Below are 21,188 nucleotides of genomic sequence, written 5' to 3'. Positions count from 1 at the left end.
AAAGTACACACTACCAATTTTGTTTCACAATCATAAAGAAGGCAAACCTGATTGTATTTCCATTTTTGCTGGTGAGGTTATGTGCTGGTGATGGGGACATAATCCTCTGTGAGACAATGATTACACAGTCTGTGTTAATGAAATTAATCCTCCCCAGCTCTTTATGGCTCAACTCTGCTGACTCCAAGAATTCTGGATTATTATTTTAACAGCAGGGGTTAATTTAGGAATGAGAAGGTCAGAGAGCCCTGTTGTCCCCTATGTGATATGCAAGAGTCAATACTAAGACCTGTCAAGGTGTGTGTGTGTTGGGGGGCATTAGAGACCTATATTTAACACTTGTCTAAGAACGTATTAATATTGTAAAACTGGTCAGATTGCCTATCTATCTATCTATCTATCTATCTATCTATCTATCTATCTATCTATCTATCTATCTATCTATCTATCTATCTATCTATCTATCTATCTATCTATCTATCTATCTATCTATCTATCTATCTATCTATCTATCTATCACACAGGCACACACACATTTGTGTGTAGTCTGTGTATGTACTTTCTCATTGTTGTCTGGATACAATCATTCATTACAAACACTTCCCACATCAGAGCCGAGTGTTTATATTAGCTGTGAGAGGATCAATTTGTAGCACGTTTGGGTTAACCACACCACAGTTATTGGCATGTGACACAGACCCTAGTGTCCTGCTCCTGGTGCCCACTGCTCAGTAATCTCACCCAGTGCTGACCAAGGGAAACCAACCCAATCCGCTCAGCTATCGGGCAGCAGCTACAGGAAGCATCACACTAATTGGGTTTGTGTGTATTTGTGTACGTGTGTATGACGGGGGAGGGGACTGAAGCTAACTTTGGCTAACCTAATTAGCTGAGCAGTAACTCCAGACTTGTTGAGTACTTATAGCAGCCTTTCACTGCTGGCCAACAGTTTGCTTCTCTGTGTGTGTGTTTCTCTTTCAGTCTTTACCTCAGACATCAGTGCGATCACCTGTACAAGGTACACAGGGCAGGGGACACTGCTCCACGAGAATAATGCAATTCTGCTGAACTTAGGCTTTGAACATTTGGATAATGGGTTAAAAATGACATGTTACAAGGTGCTTCCTCCTGCAAACAACCTGCATGCCAGTGTGCTCTTATGTTATAGAAGAAAACTTAAGCACATGCTTTTTTATCTATTACTATCACATGATTGGGTTTTCTTTGTTGTCGTTGTTGTTGTTGTTTTTTGCAGGTATATACTTAGATACACAGATGTATGTAGAGCATTTCAAGCAATTTTAGTTACATGTTATTGCATTGTTTAAAAATACTAACCTACTCTGTCTTTTCTATTCATCAAAAAAATCCAGAGTTGTTCTTTGGCTGACTGAACAAAACAATTGTCACAATGAGCCCCAAGAGTGTTGTCTATAAGAAAATGTGCAAAGACAAGTCAGTAAGTGAATGGGTATATATATATATATATATATATATATATATATATATATATATATATATATATATATATATATATACACACACACACACACACACACACACACACACACACACACACACACACACACACACACAAGTGCATATTATGGCTTACAAAATAAGAAAATTGTTGCATGTTTGTGAACACAGGTGGGTGTGTATATGGGGAAACGTGATTTCATTGATCGTGTTGACTCAGTAGAACCAGTGGGTGAGTTAAATAATTGTAAACCGTACATAGGACATGTGTTGCATATGATCTGTTTATTTGTTTGTGTAATCAGCCTTTCACTGCAAAGCTTAATGTATGTTTCTTTATAACAGATGGCGTTATTCTAATAGACCCAGTACTCCTGAAAGGCAAAAAAGGTGGTGCACTCCTAATTTCATTTGTAGAATCACTTTTAATCCAACATTGCATTCCTAATTGGGGCCATGCAAATGATTGCTGTTTTAGACCATTGAAAATTTGCATCTACACCCAATTCACACGCTGTTAGCAAAGGCACACACTTCTTTAGGTGATGTGAGAAAACCCATACTTTTTAATTTATACATCCACATATATATATCTTGTTGAATGAAGAGAAACTAGTAATTCAATGTTTTAATGGCTCCCCCCAGTGTATGTCACCTTGGCTTGCACATTCCGGTATGGAAAAGACGACATGGACATTTTGGGAATCACTTTCCGACGGGACATTTACTTATGCACTCGGCAAGTGTACCCTGCACTACAGGACAAAGAACAATGCACCCTCACAAAGGTGCAGGAAAAACTGCTGCAGAAACTAGGAGAAAATGGATACCCATTTTTCTTTGAAGTGAGTAGGCACAAAAGTACTCCATCTGTTAAGATTAAAGTTAAAGTCCTGCACAGAACTTTGAGCGGGATGCTATTATAACAATATGCTACACTGGTAATGAAAGTAAAATGGTATGCATAAAAAACACTTTATTAGTTTAGCATGCATTCGGCTTTAAAAAAAAATTAGAGAACCTAAATGAGGAACTCCAAGAGGAACCAAGACTCAAAACAGGAAACCTGATGTGGCACCAGTGACTAACACTAACAATGAAAAACACTAACCAGTTTTGTGTCCATTCAGCTAAAAATGATTTGGAGATATTTAGAAAACCTGAAAGATTTCTATTCACCAGAGGAACTAATACTCAAAACAGGAATGCTGCAGTGCATCCTGTGGTTGGCACTAACTACTGGCAGGGTAATATTTAGATTATGAAGGTGAATGACTAGGGATGCAAATTATACTAATCAGCAGGGCTGTAGCAGACAACATTACTCTTCTCAGGTCTGGGTGATTTGATTCCGGAGCACTTTTAATGTGCATTTTGAATTGTTTAGATTTACCCAATGACATCCAATCAGGTCCCATAAACTGGTGGTGCATTTTAATGCATTTTAATAAGTGTAAACATAGTCTAATAAGAATCAAATTTACATGGCAATTTTACAGTGTATGTGACATCTTCTACAATACAATGCAAATGTTAGTGTTGTTTTATAATAACGATACTTATTTTTTAAATGCTGTTTAAAGAACAGCAGTTTTTAAAATCTCACCTGAAATTGTGTCCATTCAGTCACATGAATAATCTCTGTAAGTATAATCTTGTACTTTGTCTACTTTGTTGTAGTTCCCTGATAATCTGCCATGCTCTGTGTACCTCCAGCCTGCTCCTACTGATGTTGGGAAGGTGAGGCCTTTTCTCTTTGAACTTCCAGCACAGCAATATCCCCAGCATTCAATTAGCACCTGCACTGCAGTGTCCAGCTGAATATAAAAGTTGTTTAATTAATAATGAGCATTTGGCTTCTCATAGTGTTAGGTCAGTTTCCTGGGAAAGGAATGTCTGACTACAGAAATCACAAGTGCATGTCTATTCTTATAATCCATGCTGACATCCCACAGCACTGTGCCATCGAGTTCGAAGTGAAGGTCTTCAGTGCTGAAAGTCAGGATGCTAAAGTCCACAAACGGTCAGTCCAAATGTTCTAGTGAGTTTGGATTTCTGCATGAGTTGTGAGGGAACCATATGACCCCTAAGAACCCAAACCCTTTAAAAACATCTGCAGGAGTACTGTGCGACTGATGATTCGTAAGGTGCAGTACGCCCCGGAGAATCTTGGTCCTGCACCCTCTGTGTCCTTCACTCGCAACTTTCTCATGTCTGACAAGCCAATGCATGTGGAGGCAAGTCTGGAGAAGCAGGTGGGTCATGTGACCATCGTGGCTTTACACACAAAGCCAGTTCACAAACAGAGAGTGTTCACAAGGCTGGTAAGACTGGAAATTTTGGCACCTCGATTTTAGGAGAGTATTAAGAAGTGGCGTGCACTTATTCATGTCACTGTGGAATGGAAAGGAAGGAATATAATGGAATTTAATGGAAGGTGTTGCCAGAATGGGAATTTATTGTCAAATGAACAAACCTCAAATTTCTTGCAGACTTATTATCATGGGGAACCAATCAAAGTATTGGTAAAGATCAACAATGAGTCCAACAGAACAGTGAAAAATATTATTCTTTCTGGTGAGAGAGAAACTGAGCACATTGAAGTTTTCAGATGCAGAAAATCAATTGGAAATTTTATTCACATCATGTACATAACTGGGACATAAATAAAATGACAGTCATTTCCTCCTGATTGTGTGGTTTTCAGTGGATCAAACTGCCAATGTTGTGCTGTACTCTAATGACAGCTACATGAAGACAGTGGCCACAGAGGATTCTGGGTAATCATTTGCAATTAATCAAGGAAAACATAAGGATGTCTTATATGCACTAAATGACAGGAATTCTAATTAATCTCAAACTTTTCTGTTGGGTCCAGAGACTCTTTGGGACAAGGTGGAAAAATGGAGAAGGTGTACACACTGCTCCCTCTGCTGGCCAATAACAAGGAAAGGCGGGGCATTGTGCTTGATGGAAAGCTAAAGCATGAAGATACCAATCTAGCCTCTACTAGCCTGTGAGTATAATGGTTGAGGTGTTTGTAGTCAAGTTAAAGAATGATAAAAACATACTCAAGTAATGAGTTACTTATAGAATTGCAATGCAACTTAATGCAAATATTATATATAATTAGGGCCTATAGTAAATTTGTTTTTAAAGTATGTTAGACACGGTTGTTCTTTTTCGGTAATAAAATAAAATCATAAAGCTTGAAAGTGAGAGGTAATGCTAATAGCAAAGCAGCCCAGTTGATGCCACCAACAGAATATTATTTAACTGAAATTAATTACAAAAAAAAACTAATGTGAACGATCAAAATGTGACTTTATAAAGGTGTATTTGTGAAGATACCTTTCTTTACTATAAGTAGATGTACTCTGCTTTGAAAATACTGAGAAATATAGTAACTAAAAACATTAAGTAACTAACTACTTACTACCCATGATTATGGGTGTTTGCTCATAAAGATGGGGCTTTAGAAAAATGACATTAACACTCCTATAATTCAACACAGAATTAAAAAGGGGGTCTTAAAGGAGGTTCTGGGGATCTTGGTGAGCTACAGAATCACGGTGAAACTCATCGTGGGAACAGGGTCAGTACGAGCTTTTACAATATCCATCAAAAATTTGCATCTACTCCACACATGAAGTCCATTCTTGGATTATTTATCTTTGTTTCTTTATTTACATTCTACGTAGGCTGATAGGATTCAGGTGAGCATCATATTAGTAACTTTGGTGTCTTAGTTGAACTTTATAAGTGCTATAAGGTATTTCAATTGGCCTGTTCTTTTGTTGTGTATTTCTTCAGTGAGATTGGACTGGAACTGCCGTTTCAGCTCATGCACCCAAACCCTGATTCAGGTAATTCAGGTCCGTACCAGTTTATACGAACGTTCTTATTCCTCTACACATTTGCTTTGCATGACATCATGTATTCGGCTAAAACACATTCATTTTCCCGCTGGCATGCTGCTTGAAGTGAAAGAAAGGTCAGTCTACCGTCTTGATATTTTGTGCAAATGACTCGCACGTAATCGCACGTAAACCGCAGTCCTTTTGCTGTCCGTGTTAACGTGGTACTCATTGTCGTTCCCGCCTCACGTACATATTTACACCCATGGTTCTCCCTTTGTTTCTTCTGTGGCACCGCAGTGAGGACGATGAGGAAGTGGTGTTTGAGGAGTTCAAGCGCTCCAACGTGAAGGGTATGGGAGAAGATAACGAAGGGAACGTTTCTGCGGGCGAGCAATAAAAAAGCAATTGCGCGATCGAGGCAGCGAAAATGTTTCCAGCGTCTGTCTGGCCAAGCTTTGAAGTCAGACGGTGGTAGAGACTTCCTGTAGGATTGTTAGCTTATATATTAGAGAGAGTTCTACTCTCTGAACGTCTGAAACGCGTGTAGGGTGAAATGATTAACACAAAGCAAAATAGTTTAATACTGTTCACTGTCAGGAACAAACTGTGTAAACCCCATGTAATCCCATTTGATTAGGCTATTTCTCAACATTAGCATGAAACGAAGTTTAAAGTAGCTAAGATATAGTAGCGGAGTTATAGAAACTTATTTTAAAGTAGTTGTTTATTTCAATATTATAATAAAGCAATAGTTTGCCTAGTTACGATTTTAGTAGAGATTTGTGGTGAGATTAATTTTGTTTCGGGGGAAATTTGGATTTTCTCTTGCTGTAGATTATGATCATGACCGCAATGTAAAAATACTTGAACTCATTGTCGTAATGAACGCGCCTGTCCTGATATCTTTAAAGTGAGCGTTCCGTCGTCCGTGTACGTGCTGTGACAGGTACATGGGGAGGGGACAACTCTAACCACTTGGGAATTCTATTGGGGGATGAGTTTAGGGAGGTCAGGCGCACTGGGGCCCGTAGCGACTTGGCCTCTCTTAATTCTAGTTGGGCCCCTTCCGTCTGTTTTTATGTTTCGCATTTGTAATTCACGAACGGATCCTTTATTCTAATGACGTCCTCCGCCGGCCAGTGATTCTACACACACATGATTGAGCAACGGACAAAGGGTTTGTAAATTGATCATTCAAACGTGACGTATTTAGTATTTATAACGCTAAAATATTAAACTATTAATAATAATAATAAACAAGCAAATTATATACATATAGGGGTAATGAGAGGTCAACTAGGATCTTATGGGGGCACATAAGACCCATAAGACCCTAGTTACACCACTATCCATATTTTATTTATTTTAGATAAAAAGAGAACTAAAAATGGATAAATGCATTAAAAAGACAAAACATCACATATAGCAAAGATTAATCTCTCAAACAATTGTTTTGGAATTAAAGAAACTAATAATATTTCTATTGTCTCCAGTAGCAAACAGTAAATCGTTCTACAGTTCTAATTATTTTTGTTGTATTTAGAATTAAATGAATATAGTTTCAAGAAATAAGACATGTTAACAAAAAATGGACGGGACTAATTATTCTGTAAGAAATTACTGGGCCCATGATAACTGTGTGAAATCCAAACCAATTCAAAAGATAGTAGATAGTGAGATAAGCCTTCCTGTTGTTGTAGCATAACACAAGATATCATTTACTTTCCCATTGGCCATATCAGTTAGTTAATAGTTTGGCATAGCTTCAACTAATTCATTAGTGCTCAGTCTACTATAATATCACATTACTATTGGCCTCTCAGGTAACACACACACATATAAAGCACAGTAAACTTTTCCCAACACCCATTCAGAAAGTCTTTTCACAGTACTTTCTAAACTCATAAAAAGGTCTGTACTTTTGTCAAGCTAGTATAGTTATGCAGACTACATAGTACACTAGATCATTCACTGCAATAATTAGTAAGTCAGTATTTAGCTTTACCTAGCATATTCATTCTGTTTAAGAACAGAACATGTTCAACATTCAACCCCTTTAGAACTTTGTAGTATATCTGACCTGAATCCCACCTACAGAGCATGGACAAATGTTTGGATTCGGAGATGGGCTCATGTTGTCATGTTTTGCATAGGATCAGATAATATTATCCAAAAGGACTCATGATTCTATTTGGCAATATTTTAAGTGGATCAGCATCACTAATTGTATAAAATATACAAGGCAAATAACTTGAAATTTCTGGTGCATATGATCACCCTTCCTTTGTGTTATTGTGCATGCTCAAAACAATGTAGGCCGAATTTCCAAGCAGTGGTATTGCCTGGATTCACTGTACCATATCTCTGCTATCAGCCATGCCCTGTTTGAGCAGAAACACTGTTTGAATGCAAGTATAAACATCTCTCACAAATTACTGAATGCATGTTCTCTATTATCCCTTGTACCAGAATACAACTAATGCTTCTTCACAAAGCTAATTTCTGCTAAATATTTAGCTAGGTATAGGGTTGAGAAATATGTAAATTATTTTACTAAATAAGAAGTATGATATTAGATATGTTAGCCCTGCATTTTCTAACTTTTGCAAAATAATGTGACCATTCACCAATAATCCAGTAAAAGAGTACCAGACCCTACTCTGGTTGGAACCCAAGACCAGCATAACACTGAACTAGCATAACAAAAGTACACAAAGCAGCTGAGAGATATTAGTATGCATACAATTACAGCTGTATTGTTTGTGTGTGTGTGTGTGTGTGTGTGTGTGTGTGTTTGTGTGTGTGCGTGTCTTTATATGTGTGAAATACATATGAAAATATTTACTATATAGGTATGAACCCCAGAATGTGTTCATGGTCAGTTCCAGTTGTACTTTCCATTATTAATGATAGGGTTATCCATCTCTCGGAATAGTGGCATATCGCAGCTGTCTGGATAAAGCAAGAAGCCTGAGAAGATGCTACTGTACTCAGTGCCAGTATACATACCATTATTGTTTTGATCCTTTACCTGAAGCCACACTTGGTCACCCATATATAAGTGCAGGACAACCTGCTGAGAAGCTGTTTCTAAGGTGACTATCTCTGTGCTCTTCACCACTGGTATGAAGTTGAGGAAAAGTCCCACTTTGAGTGGTTTGCTGTAAGCTACTAACTGGTAGCTGAAAACATATGTGCCATTCACATGGGCCCTGTACACACCTGAACTGGGATTGTAGTGAAACTGGATGTTGTAAATGACTGCAGTGAAGGGAACAGGTTGATCTGGTGCTGGGTACATGTTAGTCAGTTTTGCTGAGAAAGCTGACTGGATGGCAGGAGAGCAGGGGCCAGGGATACCTGTCAATCCCAGTTCTCCTTTCACACCTTTTACACCACCCATGCCTACTGGCCCCTGAGGACCAGTGTCACCCTTTTCACCCTTTGGCCCTGAAATCCCTGGCTGTCCAGGTATGCCTTTAGCCCCATCCTTGCAGTTGCACACACCCTGTTCGCCCTGATCCCCTTTTGTCCCAGGAATACCCAGGCCTCCAGGTTGACCTATTTCTCCCATATCTCCCTTCTGACCTTTTGCACCAGGAATTCCCGTGGACCCTGGTAGGCCTCTTGACCCAACAATTCCTGGCAGACCCACATTTCCTGGGGGTCCATGAACGAAATCGCATGATGCAGCACATACCCCGGGTTCTCCAGCAGGCCCTTGGTACCCTGGCCTCCCGTCTGTACCCACATCCCCTTTATTTCCTGGAACACAAGTTTCAGCCAAACAGTGAAAGCATCCACTGTCATGCTATAGTAAATATGTTGGCTACTGGAGGCATACTTACCCTTGATCCCACGTTCCCCCTTCATTCCAATGAAACCCGGTGGCCCTTGCTCTCCTTTTGTGCCTTCACTGCCTTTCTGGCCTTTAGGAAGTTAGAGCACAAGAGAGATGCACAGAGCAAGCCTGACCAGCTCTGTACGTACCATGACATTTTACAATAAATCACATAATATGACAACAGTAGTGAAGAATTGACTATGGTTTTTGAAATAGGAGTGAAATGGCAGTATTTACCTTTCACTCCTGGAAAACCTTTCAAACCTGGAGCTCCTCTGGCACCATTTAGGCCTCTCACGCCTGGGCTGCCAGGCGGACCTGGTGTGAGATATCAAAGACAATACATACCAGAGAGTCAGTGCCACATGGTAGAACTAGAGGATGGATAAAAGACTCCGGAAAAGAATCACATGCATTTGGCAGTAACCTGGTAGGCCTCTGTCACCCATGTCACCCTTAGGTCCAGTGCTGCTTGCATTACAGAGGGTGCAGATGCAGAAAGAGGGCACCTGATCAGCTGTCAGTGTCACTGACACATTCTGATTCATGTAGCAGTACGACAGGTCTAGTGAGTTGGCACCAGCCATTCGGGTTTCTGGACCGGAAACAGGGAACCCGTTTGGTTGATTGCTGTGTGGTAGAGGATAATCCTCTGAGACATTAAAGAACATGTCGTTGATAGAAAAGACGGGTCTATCCCCCTTTCCAACAAACATCCCTGATGTGAGGGCCAAGGCAGCAAGCAGGCCCACAAATGTCCTCAGCAGCTTGGAAAAAAGAAAGTGAATAAATGTGAGCAGAGCAGAATCTCCAGGGAAAGCTAACATCTGTTGTTCTGGAGTTATCAATAAAAATAAAAATAGTAATTATTTAGAATGTAAAATATTAACAAATTATTCACTTTGTGTGTAATTCCAAATTAGGTTACAAGTTTACTTGCAATTTATATTTTATGCTTAAATGAAGCATAATCAGTATTATTTAAAAAGAGTAGTTAAAGGTTTGTGCTCTTTTAAACACATACATTTATATTGTTATACATTGTTATAAAATTATATCTTTACATCTTATACCGAATTAAGCATGCCAAAATCTCTCACAATAGGATTAATGGAATACTTACAGTTTGAAAGGTGACTCGATCCATGATCCTGATGGAATGCTTGAAAACTAACAAGTGCGACCAGTGTGCTGATCAATTTATAAGCTTTGTCGGCCTTTTGCAACCCGACTCTCTCCCTGTTGGAGGTAGACAAAACAGATGCTGGACAAGATGCGATATCCTGTTGTACCAAATACATAATAACTAGGGCTTCTACGTCCAAGAGCTAGTAGGCGTTTAACATCATGTTCTGCACAATGATAACTAAAATAATAGTTGGTCAGTGAAAGCTTTCCCATGTTCCCTGCCCTGCCCCACTCAACTCTTTGGTTTCAGGGATGAGGTTGATGTAAAGATAACTGCAAACTGATCTCTTTGAGACTATTGTTGTAAAATCAAGTGTTGATGACCTCAATTTCATCTTGAAGAGGGCTTATAAATGAGCTCATTATACATATTTCAGTCATGTACACATATTGATTTTGATTTGACAATTACTAGCATAATTTAAAAAAACAAATCAAATGCAGGGTTCATCATTATTGATTGATGATTGATGCTTTCATGAGAAATAAATAATTTAGCCCTTGCAATGCATGGCCATTTACTGTTTTTCCACATTCTACAAAATAAAAACAATTATATAAAGTTTTAATTGCAAGTTTTATTTTTAAATGCACACATGAGTGAAGTAAGGTAAGTCTGAGTAAAGCATATTTGGAATTTTTTTTATGTAACATTAATGTAAAACTAAAATCACAATACAAAAGGGGAAATGGCTGATACATATTTTTGCCACCTGCTTTAGTGATGAATTGTGCACTTCAGCCCTTGAGGAGGAGTCATCAGCCTTGTATGTAATGGAAGGAAAAGATAGCGGTGCCTTCTGGAGAGATCTTAAGCCCTTGAGCAATGCCTCCAGAAGCATTTCACAGGGCCAGCAGGTTAGGACAGAGAGGCTCCTGGGGAAACCACACCTCACTCCCTCTAGTTGGCTATGGAACCTAAGTCCTCTCTATTCATTCGCGTTCACAATGAATCAAATAGTTTATTGGAAACTCTTTTTGGCAAAACAAGGTTTGGTAACAAAGAGCAAGATAAAAGATGAATAACTACCCCTAATATCTGTCCCCATTTCCACACCTCTAGACACAAATGTGTCCTTGGTTGGCACAGTTCTGCACACCTCTTTGAAAAGGTTCCCTTATTCATGTAGCACAGGCATCAACTGTAAGGGAAGCACCCCATTACCAAATGCCCTGCATACCGATTTCATGTCAAATGTGTGGGTATGGATTACTGGTTCTCCTGGTCCTCCTCAGTTAATAGTTCTGTTATAATTCAGACCATGACATCATCATTTTTAACCATAGTCCCTGTATTATTCAGATGTATTGTTTCTTCAGACATATTTATTGTCCTATCTGTGTATGGGAAATAGCAGTAGGAAAGTGCCAGATTCTGTTCTGTCATGACAAATCCTCTGTATGCAAAAATACCATGAAACAAAGGGGGAAAAAGATCAGAGAACACTTCTTCGAATTTCAAACAATGCAATAAGGCATTTGACTAAGAAAATTGTAGCAACTTTGTTTTTCTGCATAGCCATGGCATAGACTAGTTGCTTCAACAAAAAGAGTAGTGGGTAGTGGTAGCTCAATGGTTAAGGTACTTGACTTGTAATCGGAAGTTTGCCAGTTAAAGTTGCCGCTGTTGGGCCCCTGAATAAGGCCCTTAACTCTCAAGTGCTTAAAGTTGTGCCATGATTGTTAGTTGCTTTGGATAAAAGTGTCAGCTAAATGCTGTAAGAGTATTATGTTTTGCAAGCCAAAATATTACAAAATCTCTACATTTATAAAAAGCTTAATATCATTTTTAAATATTAACTAGTGATTATAGGTGTACTATCGATTTACAATATTGCTTTGCTGTAAAACTGCATTGTGTCTAATTTCACTGACATTGCAGTTTCTCAATTTTAAAGATTATTTTAATCAGTTGACATGCATGTACATATACTTGGGCATGACCAAATTCAAAGAGATAGAAATTTCAATTATAAAACAATACAACCTCAAATAGTTTGCTGTGTATAAATTGGATGGCATGATCAGTGAGGCATTTTTATGAAATCTTAAAAAAAAAAAAAAAACATGACATCTTAATCATGTTTCTTCTATATCTGCTGAAAAGAAAAAAATAGAAAATGCAATCAAATGTTTGGTATAGTTATAAACTATCAAATCTAGTGGAGCAGAGTGGTATATACTGTAAGTGTATTTGGGCTTACCGGAAGTCAGTGGGCAGGAACCAACTGAACTACCACTAAACAGATATTAGTCAGTCATTAACACAATTTAAACACCATATCCATCTTTCCCCTAATCTCTCTTTATTTTTCAACAAGTAAGTCTGAAATTAGACAATCTAAACTTTAGCTTTTTCTGGGACTTTCTATCTCTTGCAGCTATACAGCTTTCATTTGAATCAAATGCTTGTGATTCAAATGCTTCTCATTTCAATCACGGTTATTTGTACAGCAGAGTATGTTGTTGTCTGCTGTAAATAAGGGACAAAGAAAAGAGCGCAAAAATCCAAGGCACTCAAGTATTTCTGATGCATGTGTCTCCATATATAGTTTTCATCTGAGGAGGAACCAGACTGTGTATTGGTGACAGCTGCTGTCTGGTAAGAAACCATTGCCTTCACTCTGTCGAATTGGATAGTGCTAAGAACTAAAGGTAAAGATAATAACTGTAGGATCCTAACACCCCAGTCACCCCAGTTCTGTCATGGGTGTGTATGTGCCATGTGTTTTGCTTTATCAGCATAATTATATAAGTGCAATAATGGGGATGTGGACCTTGTTATATCTGCAGTGCATGTGACTATGGCGGGGAAAGCCTTCCTCTGCTTTTCTGTGGTGATTCTCCTCTGGGCTGCTACAGCTCTCAGTATGTCAGGTATGACCTGAAAATATAGAAAATCTAAAATAAATTTTAAAGGTTTCATTCATTAACTGTGTTGTTTAGCAGTTTCCAGAACTTTTAAGCACCTGAAAAAAACACGGAGATATAACTGAATAACTAAAAAGTATTGATCTGTTTATTTTGAAGTTGTGAAAGTTCCAGAATGAGCCCAGGATATGTGCACTTGGCTAAAGCTTTAGAAGATTATGTGCATGTCCAGAATCTATTTGCACCTCAGACAATCAAAAAATGTAATATGCCGTTTACTTCAATTTACTGTGCTTTAGTGAATTAAATAGTAATTTTTCAATGTTCCTCTTCTCAGTTTTTTAAAATATAAGAAGTAAACTTAACCATATAATTAATGAAAATAAAGCCAAGAAAAGTTCAATTAATTAGATTCTACATGTATTTCCATTTGTTCCTGTCTCAAAAATCTAATTCTACTCAGAATCAACAAACAGTTCTTCCTCTTAAGCTAAAACGTATAGTGAGAAGAGCAATAAAACATGCAGAGATGAGCCTTAGAAAAAGTCACAGCAGCAGTGGTATATCTCGGGGTCACTGAGTCTCAGAATAAATCAAACGATGCCCCCTCCCCCACCGATCTCACAATCAGGAAAAAATCAGGAAAAAATGTGTGGCGCTAATTGTCACCAGAAAAACAAACCAGGTGCTATGATCAGGTGACACTAAACCACACCATTGGCTTATAACTAAGAGCACACAATGTGGTTCAAGGTTTTGTAGTATGTTTTGCCAAAGTGATCCAGGGGTTCTTGTTATCATTCACAAACTTGCATGAAAATTTTATCCTGGTTGCTTGTGCCAGGAAATTTGACATAACTGTGGAAACACCTTCAAATAAGACCATGACACGTAGCTGTGACAGTTACCTAAGGAACTTTGCAGTGAACAGTGGATACATGAAGAGCTAGTTTGAAAAAAAAATAATGCCCAGTGTGAAAGCACATGAGGATATACTGTAGCATTCTCTAATGTCCTGAAAACTGGCCTGACTCTTTATACAGTTCTAAGTGGAGGCATTATGGATAGGTAACAAATGGAGCCCCAGATAGACTAGACAGTTGATGCTGATTAATCAGAAACAAGGTAGTGTCTCATCTTGCCAAACTGTGAAATTACAATGTAGAAGGCATCCATAACACTGAACAGAGAAACAGTGAAAACATTGAATATAGAACAGTGTAAACACAAAGCCTCTAAACACTAAACCTAAATGTACCTCAAAATCAACACCCAAATTTCCAGAAAAAATGTCCAGGTTTTCTACATTTGGGGCACGAATTCAGTTTAAGAATTTGATTTATCATCCAAGACCTGCAATTCTCTAGCGACACAGTTGTTCTTTTTTTTGTGTTAGTCTTCTACAGCAGCCCAAAGGCACATATGCTCTTGCGCTCCAGAAGAGCTAATGGATTTATCGAAGAAGTCATACCTCCCTCCAAAGAGCGAGAGTGTGTGGAGGAACGATGTGACTTTGAGGAGGCGAGGGAGATCTTTCAGACCAGAGAGGCCACGGTTCGTCATTTTTGATCTTAATAGTTCTTACACTTCAGAACACGTGGTCCCAGCTGTCAGGTTCAATAACTGATTCTCTCCTCTCCAGTTAGAGTTCTGGACTGTGTATCAAGGTAAGTGTATTTGTCTTCTTTCCAGTGTCCAGTGTCAAACAAGGTACATTTTGGCACCAATCTTCAAAATACTATGCAATATTAATACTATTCATTATGTTTTAGATGGTAACCAATGCATCTCAAACCCCTGCAAGAATGGCATTTGTGTGGACAAGTTCCATTCTTATGTTTGCCTCTGCAACCCTGGGTTTGAAGGAAAATACTGTCACCTACGTGAGCTCACATTTCAGTTTCATCTAATTTTTCTGTATAGTAAAGTTTAAGATTTAAACAAACCCACACACAAGAAAAACTAAACTGGTGCTACATATTCAAAACATTCTGCTATATCTCTCAGACCAAACACACCGAGATGCACATTATTACATCTGTTATAATAAACTGCATTATCCAAACTGTATGGCTTTTTGAAAATGGAGATTAGTTAAATCAGTATTTCTCAATCTGGATGCTCGGGTACCCTTGAATGGCTTATTATAGAATGCTCCTTGTTCTGATACATCCATTTTAACATCCAGAAGAACTAATTGATTAGCCAAGGAGTTAAGTCAGATGTGGTATTCCAGAGCCAGGTTTCAGAAAAGTTGCCTTAAATGATTGCAATTGCAAATATGATTCACTTTTTTGTTTTATGATGTACCTGTTGTGCTCTATAGTGTTCATAATCTGTTTTTCTCAAAATGAACATCTGTATATGCCAAAACCGATGGTGTCCATGAATGTTTCTCTGTTCTAGATGATAAGTCACGTGAAAAGATTCTGATTCTGAACTAAACTGTAATTCATTTTTCAACACAATGTAATGTTTTTGAATGTAGCTCTTGGTAAAAAAAAAAAAGGCAAATGCTAGGGGTGAGTATTATAGTATATATATTTTATTATATAAAATTTCTGATGGTCACTTGGGCTTGGCCCTCAGGTAGTACGGCTTCTAACTGCTCAGTGAACAATGGAGGCTGTCATCACGAATGCTATGAGAGGAATGACCGATATGAGCGCCACTGCACCTGTATCCAAGGTTACCAACTCCATGAGAACTCCAGAGAGTGCCTGCCCAAGAGTGAGGAAATAGCCATTTTCCCTCACTACTGTTTTATATAAACTCATATACACTGTATGCATATGGAAAGCCTTCATCTTAGGGTTTGACAGTGTATGCTCCTCAGTTTTGAAAGACGGAACATGGACTACATGTGTCTCTGCTTTTCAGGTGTTCATTCATGTGGACAGATTTTGATTGGCAAGTCTTCCTTCAGCACTAAGCCATTCCATGGCCTAAAACCATGGCTAGTGGGTGGTGAAGTTGGCCGGAAGGGAGAGAGCCCCTGGCAGGTATGACTTTTACATGGATACATATTGTTATGATTTATGTATGACTTGAAATGATTACATTAATGTAATTCACATAAAGCATCACAGAATGTGAACTAATACAGCATACTGCATTATGTCATCATAAAGCCATAATAAGGTGATAATATTAGTAAAAAGATGAACTCTTAAAAAGACCTGCTAGAAATAAAACTCTGGTTTAGCCCAATTGTTTATTCTACTTTATCATGTGGCGAATCTCACTCTGTGCACTTTTTAGGCTCTTGTATTGAATTATAAAGGAGTATTTCACTGTGGTGGTGTCTTGATTGATGAACGATGGGTTCTCACTGCCGCTCACTGTCTTGAGGGAAGTCTGCGCTTCAGCGTCAGACTAGGTTTGTCTTGCTCTTCTTCTAAAACCGAAGGAGTGGATTTAAATCAGGACCAGCATAGACTTTAAATCAGGAAAATTGGTTTTAAAGTCAGAAGCAGTATCACTTTTAAACCCAGAGGAGTGGTTTTAAAATCAGAAGCATTATTACTTTTAAATTCAGAGGAGTGGTTTTTAAATCAGAAGCAGTAATACTTTTAAATCTAGAGCAATGTTTTTTTTACATCAGGAGCAGTACATCCTTTAAATTGGGATGTGTGATTTTTATATCAGGACCAGTGTTGCCTTTCAATCAGGAATGTTTTTAGAGTTGACATCCCTTCGACTTCCTCCTGCTGGCATCCTGCAAATTGATAACAGACAATGCACTCTTTAGCTAGCAGGTCACCAAGGCGCTATCCAAAACCAAATATTACACACTACAGATTACTGTGTTGCTCATTTTATGAGCCTGTGTTGTTAAAGAAAGACTGTATTGTATGAGAAAGAAAGGGTTTAGGAATATTTTGGACATTGTTGAATCAATATGTTGCATTTCATATGTAACCTTTGTGATTTTAAATGACTGTAAGAAAATTAGAAAGCCATACTATTTTCACATACCGACAAGTATGGTCATCTGTAAAGTGTAGAGCGATATGTAATAATGCCAAGATTGTTCATGGCTGTTCTCCATCTATATAGGTGATTATTTCCGTTTTAAGCATGAAGGAACTGAAGAGACCATTCCTGTAACAAACGCCATCCCCCACCCAAATTACAACCCCATGACTGCAGACAATGACATAGCCCTTCTACACCTGAACTCACCAGTGAAAATTACCACCTATATCCTGCCCGCATGCCTCCCGAGCCGCAGCCTGGCTGAGCGCATGCTGCACCTCAACGGAACCCAAACTGTGGTGACAGGCTGGGGGAGGGAAAATGAGACGGCCAACCGCTACAGTGCCGCCCTCAACTACATCACCATCCCCTTGGTGGACCCCACCGAGTGCGCTCGCCACATGACTAACAACATCACGCAGAATGTGCTGTGTGCTGGGACGCTCAAAGTGATGAAGGATGCTTGTTACGGAGACAGCGGGGGCCCGATGATGACGCAGTACCACAACACATGGTTTCTCATTGGCCTGGTGTCATGGGGGGAAAAATGTGGTCACGCAGACAAACTGGGCATTTATACCAAAGTCTCAAATTATTTGGAATGGATAGAAAGCATAATGTCAGGCTCCTGACTGAGTAACACCATTTCCAAACCTGTTCTGCCTATCATTCATCTGGAGGATTTCCTCAAGTAAATCATAAAGTGATTTCTAAAGTTTCTCCTCCTTTCACCATTGTAAGCTCCCAAAACTTAAAAGCAAATTTAGATTTAGCTTTACCATATGCACTCTGAATTGTGTATGATAGCTTTGTGAATGAATAGACGTTTTACCAAAAAACTATACCCTTTTTTTCATTTGTTCTTTAGCTAGTTATTAAAGATGGGTTAAAAAATATTATTTTGGAAGCAGGGACATGGCTGAATGTCATCTGTGGGACAGATACATGGTAAACAAGTGGGTAATTAAAATTGGTTACACCTGTGCATCATTAATGAAAGCCTACTTATATGTTGTCTCTTCTCCCATTAGGCTACCAGATACATAGTGAGAGACCACATACAGCCTCCTGCTGGAAAGCAAACCACCCTTGCTTAAATGTGTATTTAGAAAATGTCAGATTGAATCCTCTCCTAGCTGTTTTCTTTTGTTGCTGTTATTTGTTTAAAATAAAAAGGAGCTCTGTGTCATATTACTGCCTCCTGCATCCTTTCTCCAATCCCAATGCAGTGGAAATGCTACAGCGGTGCCAAAACCTTGGACACGGATGCATGTATGCCATAAGAGAGTGCTTCCCACTTTGCAAATTCATCAAGACCCTCACCAGCCTACAATAAATTCAAAACCAGACACTCATCGGACTATAACAAGTAGCTTTTACACTGTGAGGCTTTCAGAAAGGAGCAAGTGGAGGACTGCCAGACTCTCTAGAGTTTTCTACTGTCTGCCAGAACTCTAGCTGTGGCCCAGATCTGCCTCACCAAGGTGACTCCACTGGATGACCCTAAGGTATTCATGGAGCTCTTTGAGCTTACAGCAGCTGCTAGATGCTTATTGCAAGAGAGCTGGGCAATGCACCCTCTTCTCCTGCTCTTAGATGAAGCCCACTTTGCAGCTAGCAGCTGGACTATGATGCTTTAATGAAAGCCATTCTGCAGAGGGTTGGCTGGATTACAGAACAGCCCTGACAACAGTTCTGGATAAGTGACTGGAGTTTTAACTCAGGTTAATTTGCTCAAGAACGCCAAGCTCACACAGACAAGAGGGGCACCCAACTGCATGAATTTACACCTTGAGACTAAATCTTTGTATCACTCTCCATGTCAAGCTCTAAATTACTTGCCAAGTGGCAAGGTCACATGACAAGTAGGGTTGGTTGACTTTGAGGTAAGACAAACAGATAGGGATGATCCACTCCAATGTACCTCAAACTCCTGAAAGCATAGAGAGAGGTGGTTTCTGTTGCCTTGGCGACAGTGGGTCCTGAGAGAGTTGGGTCCGGAGGTTCTAAAAGAGCCACAATCCTACTGCAGTCCTCTGTGGTAATAATCTCACCCTGTCACAGATAGCAGAGGTTGTCCCATTGCAGACAGAGTTTGTGGACATGTTTACACCCCTACCTGGTGGCACTGACTTCACAGAACACCACATTGAGATGCCCTAGGAATGGTTGTCTCGAGATGCATTTATTGATTACCAGAACAAAAAAGAAAGAAGTTAACAAATAACTCAATATGAAGGTAATCAAGCAATCATACAGTGACTGAAACATTGAAATAGTGCTTGTTATCACGCCCAATGGGACTATTTAAAGTTAACGGGGTGGCTAACGGTGATGCCTATCCAATGTCATGCATTGATAAGCTGCTCAACTGGTTGGTATTTGCTCAGTTTATTCAACACTGGATTTAACAAAAGGATACTGGTAGATCCTCCTGACACCAGCATCCTGTGAAATAATTTCCTTCTTGACTCCATTTGGTTTGCACCAATGAGTCACTCTTCCATACAGCTTTTTCAGGATCCAAGCTATATTCCAGCAACTCATGGACAGAATTCTCAGGCCACACTTCATGTATTCTGCTGACTGCTTAGATGATATCATCATCTATAGGTGACTGGCAGTGGAGTGTTGTCCTGAAGTCATCAAAACAAGCCGACCTTACTGCAAACCAAAGCCATGGGACGGATGGAGGTAGAGTATTTGGGTTTCCACTTGGGTCACGTACAGGTATATCAGATACATCTTCAAATTGTCAAGGCTGCTTTGACAAGTACAACTGCAAATTGACAAGGCTTCAATCACTGACTGAGATCCAAGACCAAAAAGGAGATAAAAGTTTCTGGGGCTCAAGATTGTCATTTGTTTGTATGTACTTATTTGGATGTCACCAACCCACTGATTAATCTCACTAAAAAGGGAGTGCCAAAACTAGTGCGGTAGACAGAGCAGTACCACCGGGCTAAAACAGTGCTTCTTTGAGGGCCCACTGTTGCATTCACCAGACTTTTCTATCCCCTTTGTCTTGTAGATGGACATATTTGGTTGGGGTCATTTTCTCAGCCCCATTAAAAAGTACAGCCCCATTGAAAAAGCATCTTGTTATCAAGTGACTGGTTCTCACCCTTCGATACTACCTGTTTAGACATCCTTTCACTTTCTATTCAAACCATGCCCAACTTTACTGGCCTCAAGAAGTATGCCAATGCAGATCATCAGCTCTCTGGCTGGTTGGTGGGGGTATGTGGTAGCAGGTGCAAGGCCAAGTGTTATCTGAAGGGCAATGAGATGAACCTGTGGGTCAGTAAAATCATATACTATCAAACACAATTAAAATACAAAATGTATGTTTCTCAATAGTTTTACATTGATTGTAAAACTATTCATAATTATTATAGTATTTTTACAGTGAATTTAACATGTTATGAATGTGGTTTGAAGATGAAAGTGTCTGATATTCAGTTCTTGCATGTTTTTATATATCTTACACAATAGAACATATTACTGCACCATTTCTATATGAAACATGAGTTTATATATTCAAATGCTATATATATATATATATATATATATATATATATATATATATATACAGCATTTGAATATATAAACTCATGTTTCATATAGAAATGTATATATATATATATATATATATATATATATATATATATATATATATATATATATATATATACTATATATACACTTTCATATACTATATGTACACTTTCTGATGACCTGATTCAGCACAACAGTGAAAGTGGCAAAAAATGTTACATTTTACCATCTTACCAGGTGTCACGATCAGTCCCTCCCGTGTTCCATGTTTTCCCTGTCTTGTGTTTTTTTAGTTCCGTTCCATAGTTTCGTTTTCTCCGCCCCTCGTTTGATTTTCTACACCTGTCCCTCGTTTAGTTAATTGTATTTAAACCCTGCCTTGAGGCCTGTTGCTTGCCTGCGCATTTGAA

General features: G+C 38.9%; 3 protein-coding genes across 3 annotated transcripts; 2 read left to right on the top strand and 1 right to left on the bottom strand.

Annotated features, from left to right (window-relative positions):
• Nucleotides 1-1,411: 1,411 nt before the first annotated feature.
• On the top strand, nt 1,412-5,816 carry saga (S-antigen; retina and pineal gland (arrestin) a). The gene is made up of 15 exons (XM_027031915.2): nt 1,412-1,459; nt 1,651-1,711; nt 1,825-1,869; nt 2,125-2,324; nt 3,160-3,219; nt 3,435-3,502; nt 3,599-3,734; nt 3,972-4,056; nt 4,187-4,259; nt 4,358-4,495; nt 4,994-5,074; nt 5,181-5,195; nt 5,293-5,345; nt 5,464-5,473; nt 5,637-5,816. Exons 1-15 carry the CDS (start codon nt 1,412-1,414, stop codon nt 5,734-5,736), a joined length of 1,173 nt encoding a protein of 390 aa, XP_026887716.2. The 3' UTR covers nt 5,737-5,816.
• Nucleotides 5,817-8,217: 2,401 nt separating this feature from the next.
• On the bottom strand, nt 8,218-10,330 carry LOC113590130 (collagen alpha-1(X) chain-like). The gene is made up of 5 exons (XM_027030127.2): nt 10,307-10,330; nt 9,611-9,950; nt 9,421-9,501; nt 9,188-9,268; nt 8,218-9,104 (listed from the first exon to the last, which is right to left on the bottom strand). The coding sequence occupies exons 1-5, from the start codon at nt 10,328-10,330 to the stop codon at nt 8,218-8,220; spliced, it is 1,413 nt and encodes a 470-aa protein (XP_026885928.2).
• Nucleotides 10,331-13,175: 2,845 nt separating this feature from the next.
• LOC118241693 (vitamin K-dependent protein C-like) lies at nt 13,176-17,852 on the top strand. The gene is made up of 8 exons (XM_035528112.1): nt 13,176-13,248; nt 14,639-14,796; nt 14,885-14,909; nt 15,015-15,125; nt 15,832-15,972; nt 16,123-16,244; nt 16,504-16,621; nt 17,302-17,852. The coding sequence occupies exons 1-8, from the start codon at nt 13,176-13,178 to the stop codon at nt 17,850-17,852; spliced, it is 1,299 nt and encodes a 432-aa protein (XP_035384005.1).
• The last annotated feature ends 3,336 nt before the right edge of the window (nt 17,853-21,188 follow it).

The sequence above is a fragment of the Electrophorus electricus genome, chromosome 7 (genome assembly GCF_013358815.1).
Source record: "Electrophorus electricus isolate fEleEle1 chromosome 7, fEleEle1.pri, whole genome shotgun sequence".
NCBI lineage: Eukaryota > Metazoa > Chordata > Actinopteri > Gymnotiformes > Gymnotidae > Electrophorus > Electrophorus electricus.
This window is presented reverse-complemented; position numbering and strand designations above follow the sequence as displayed.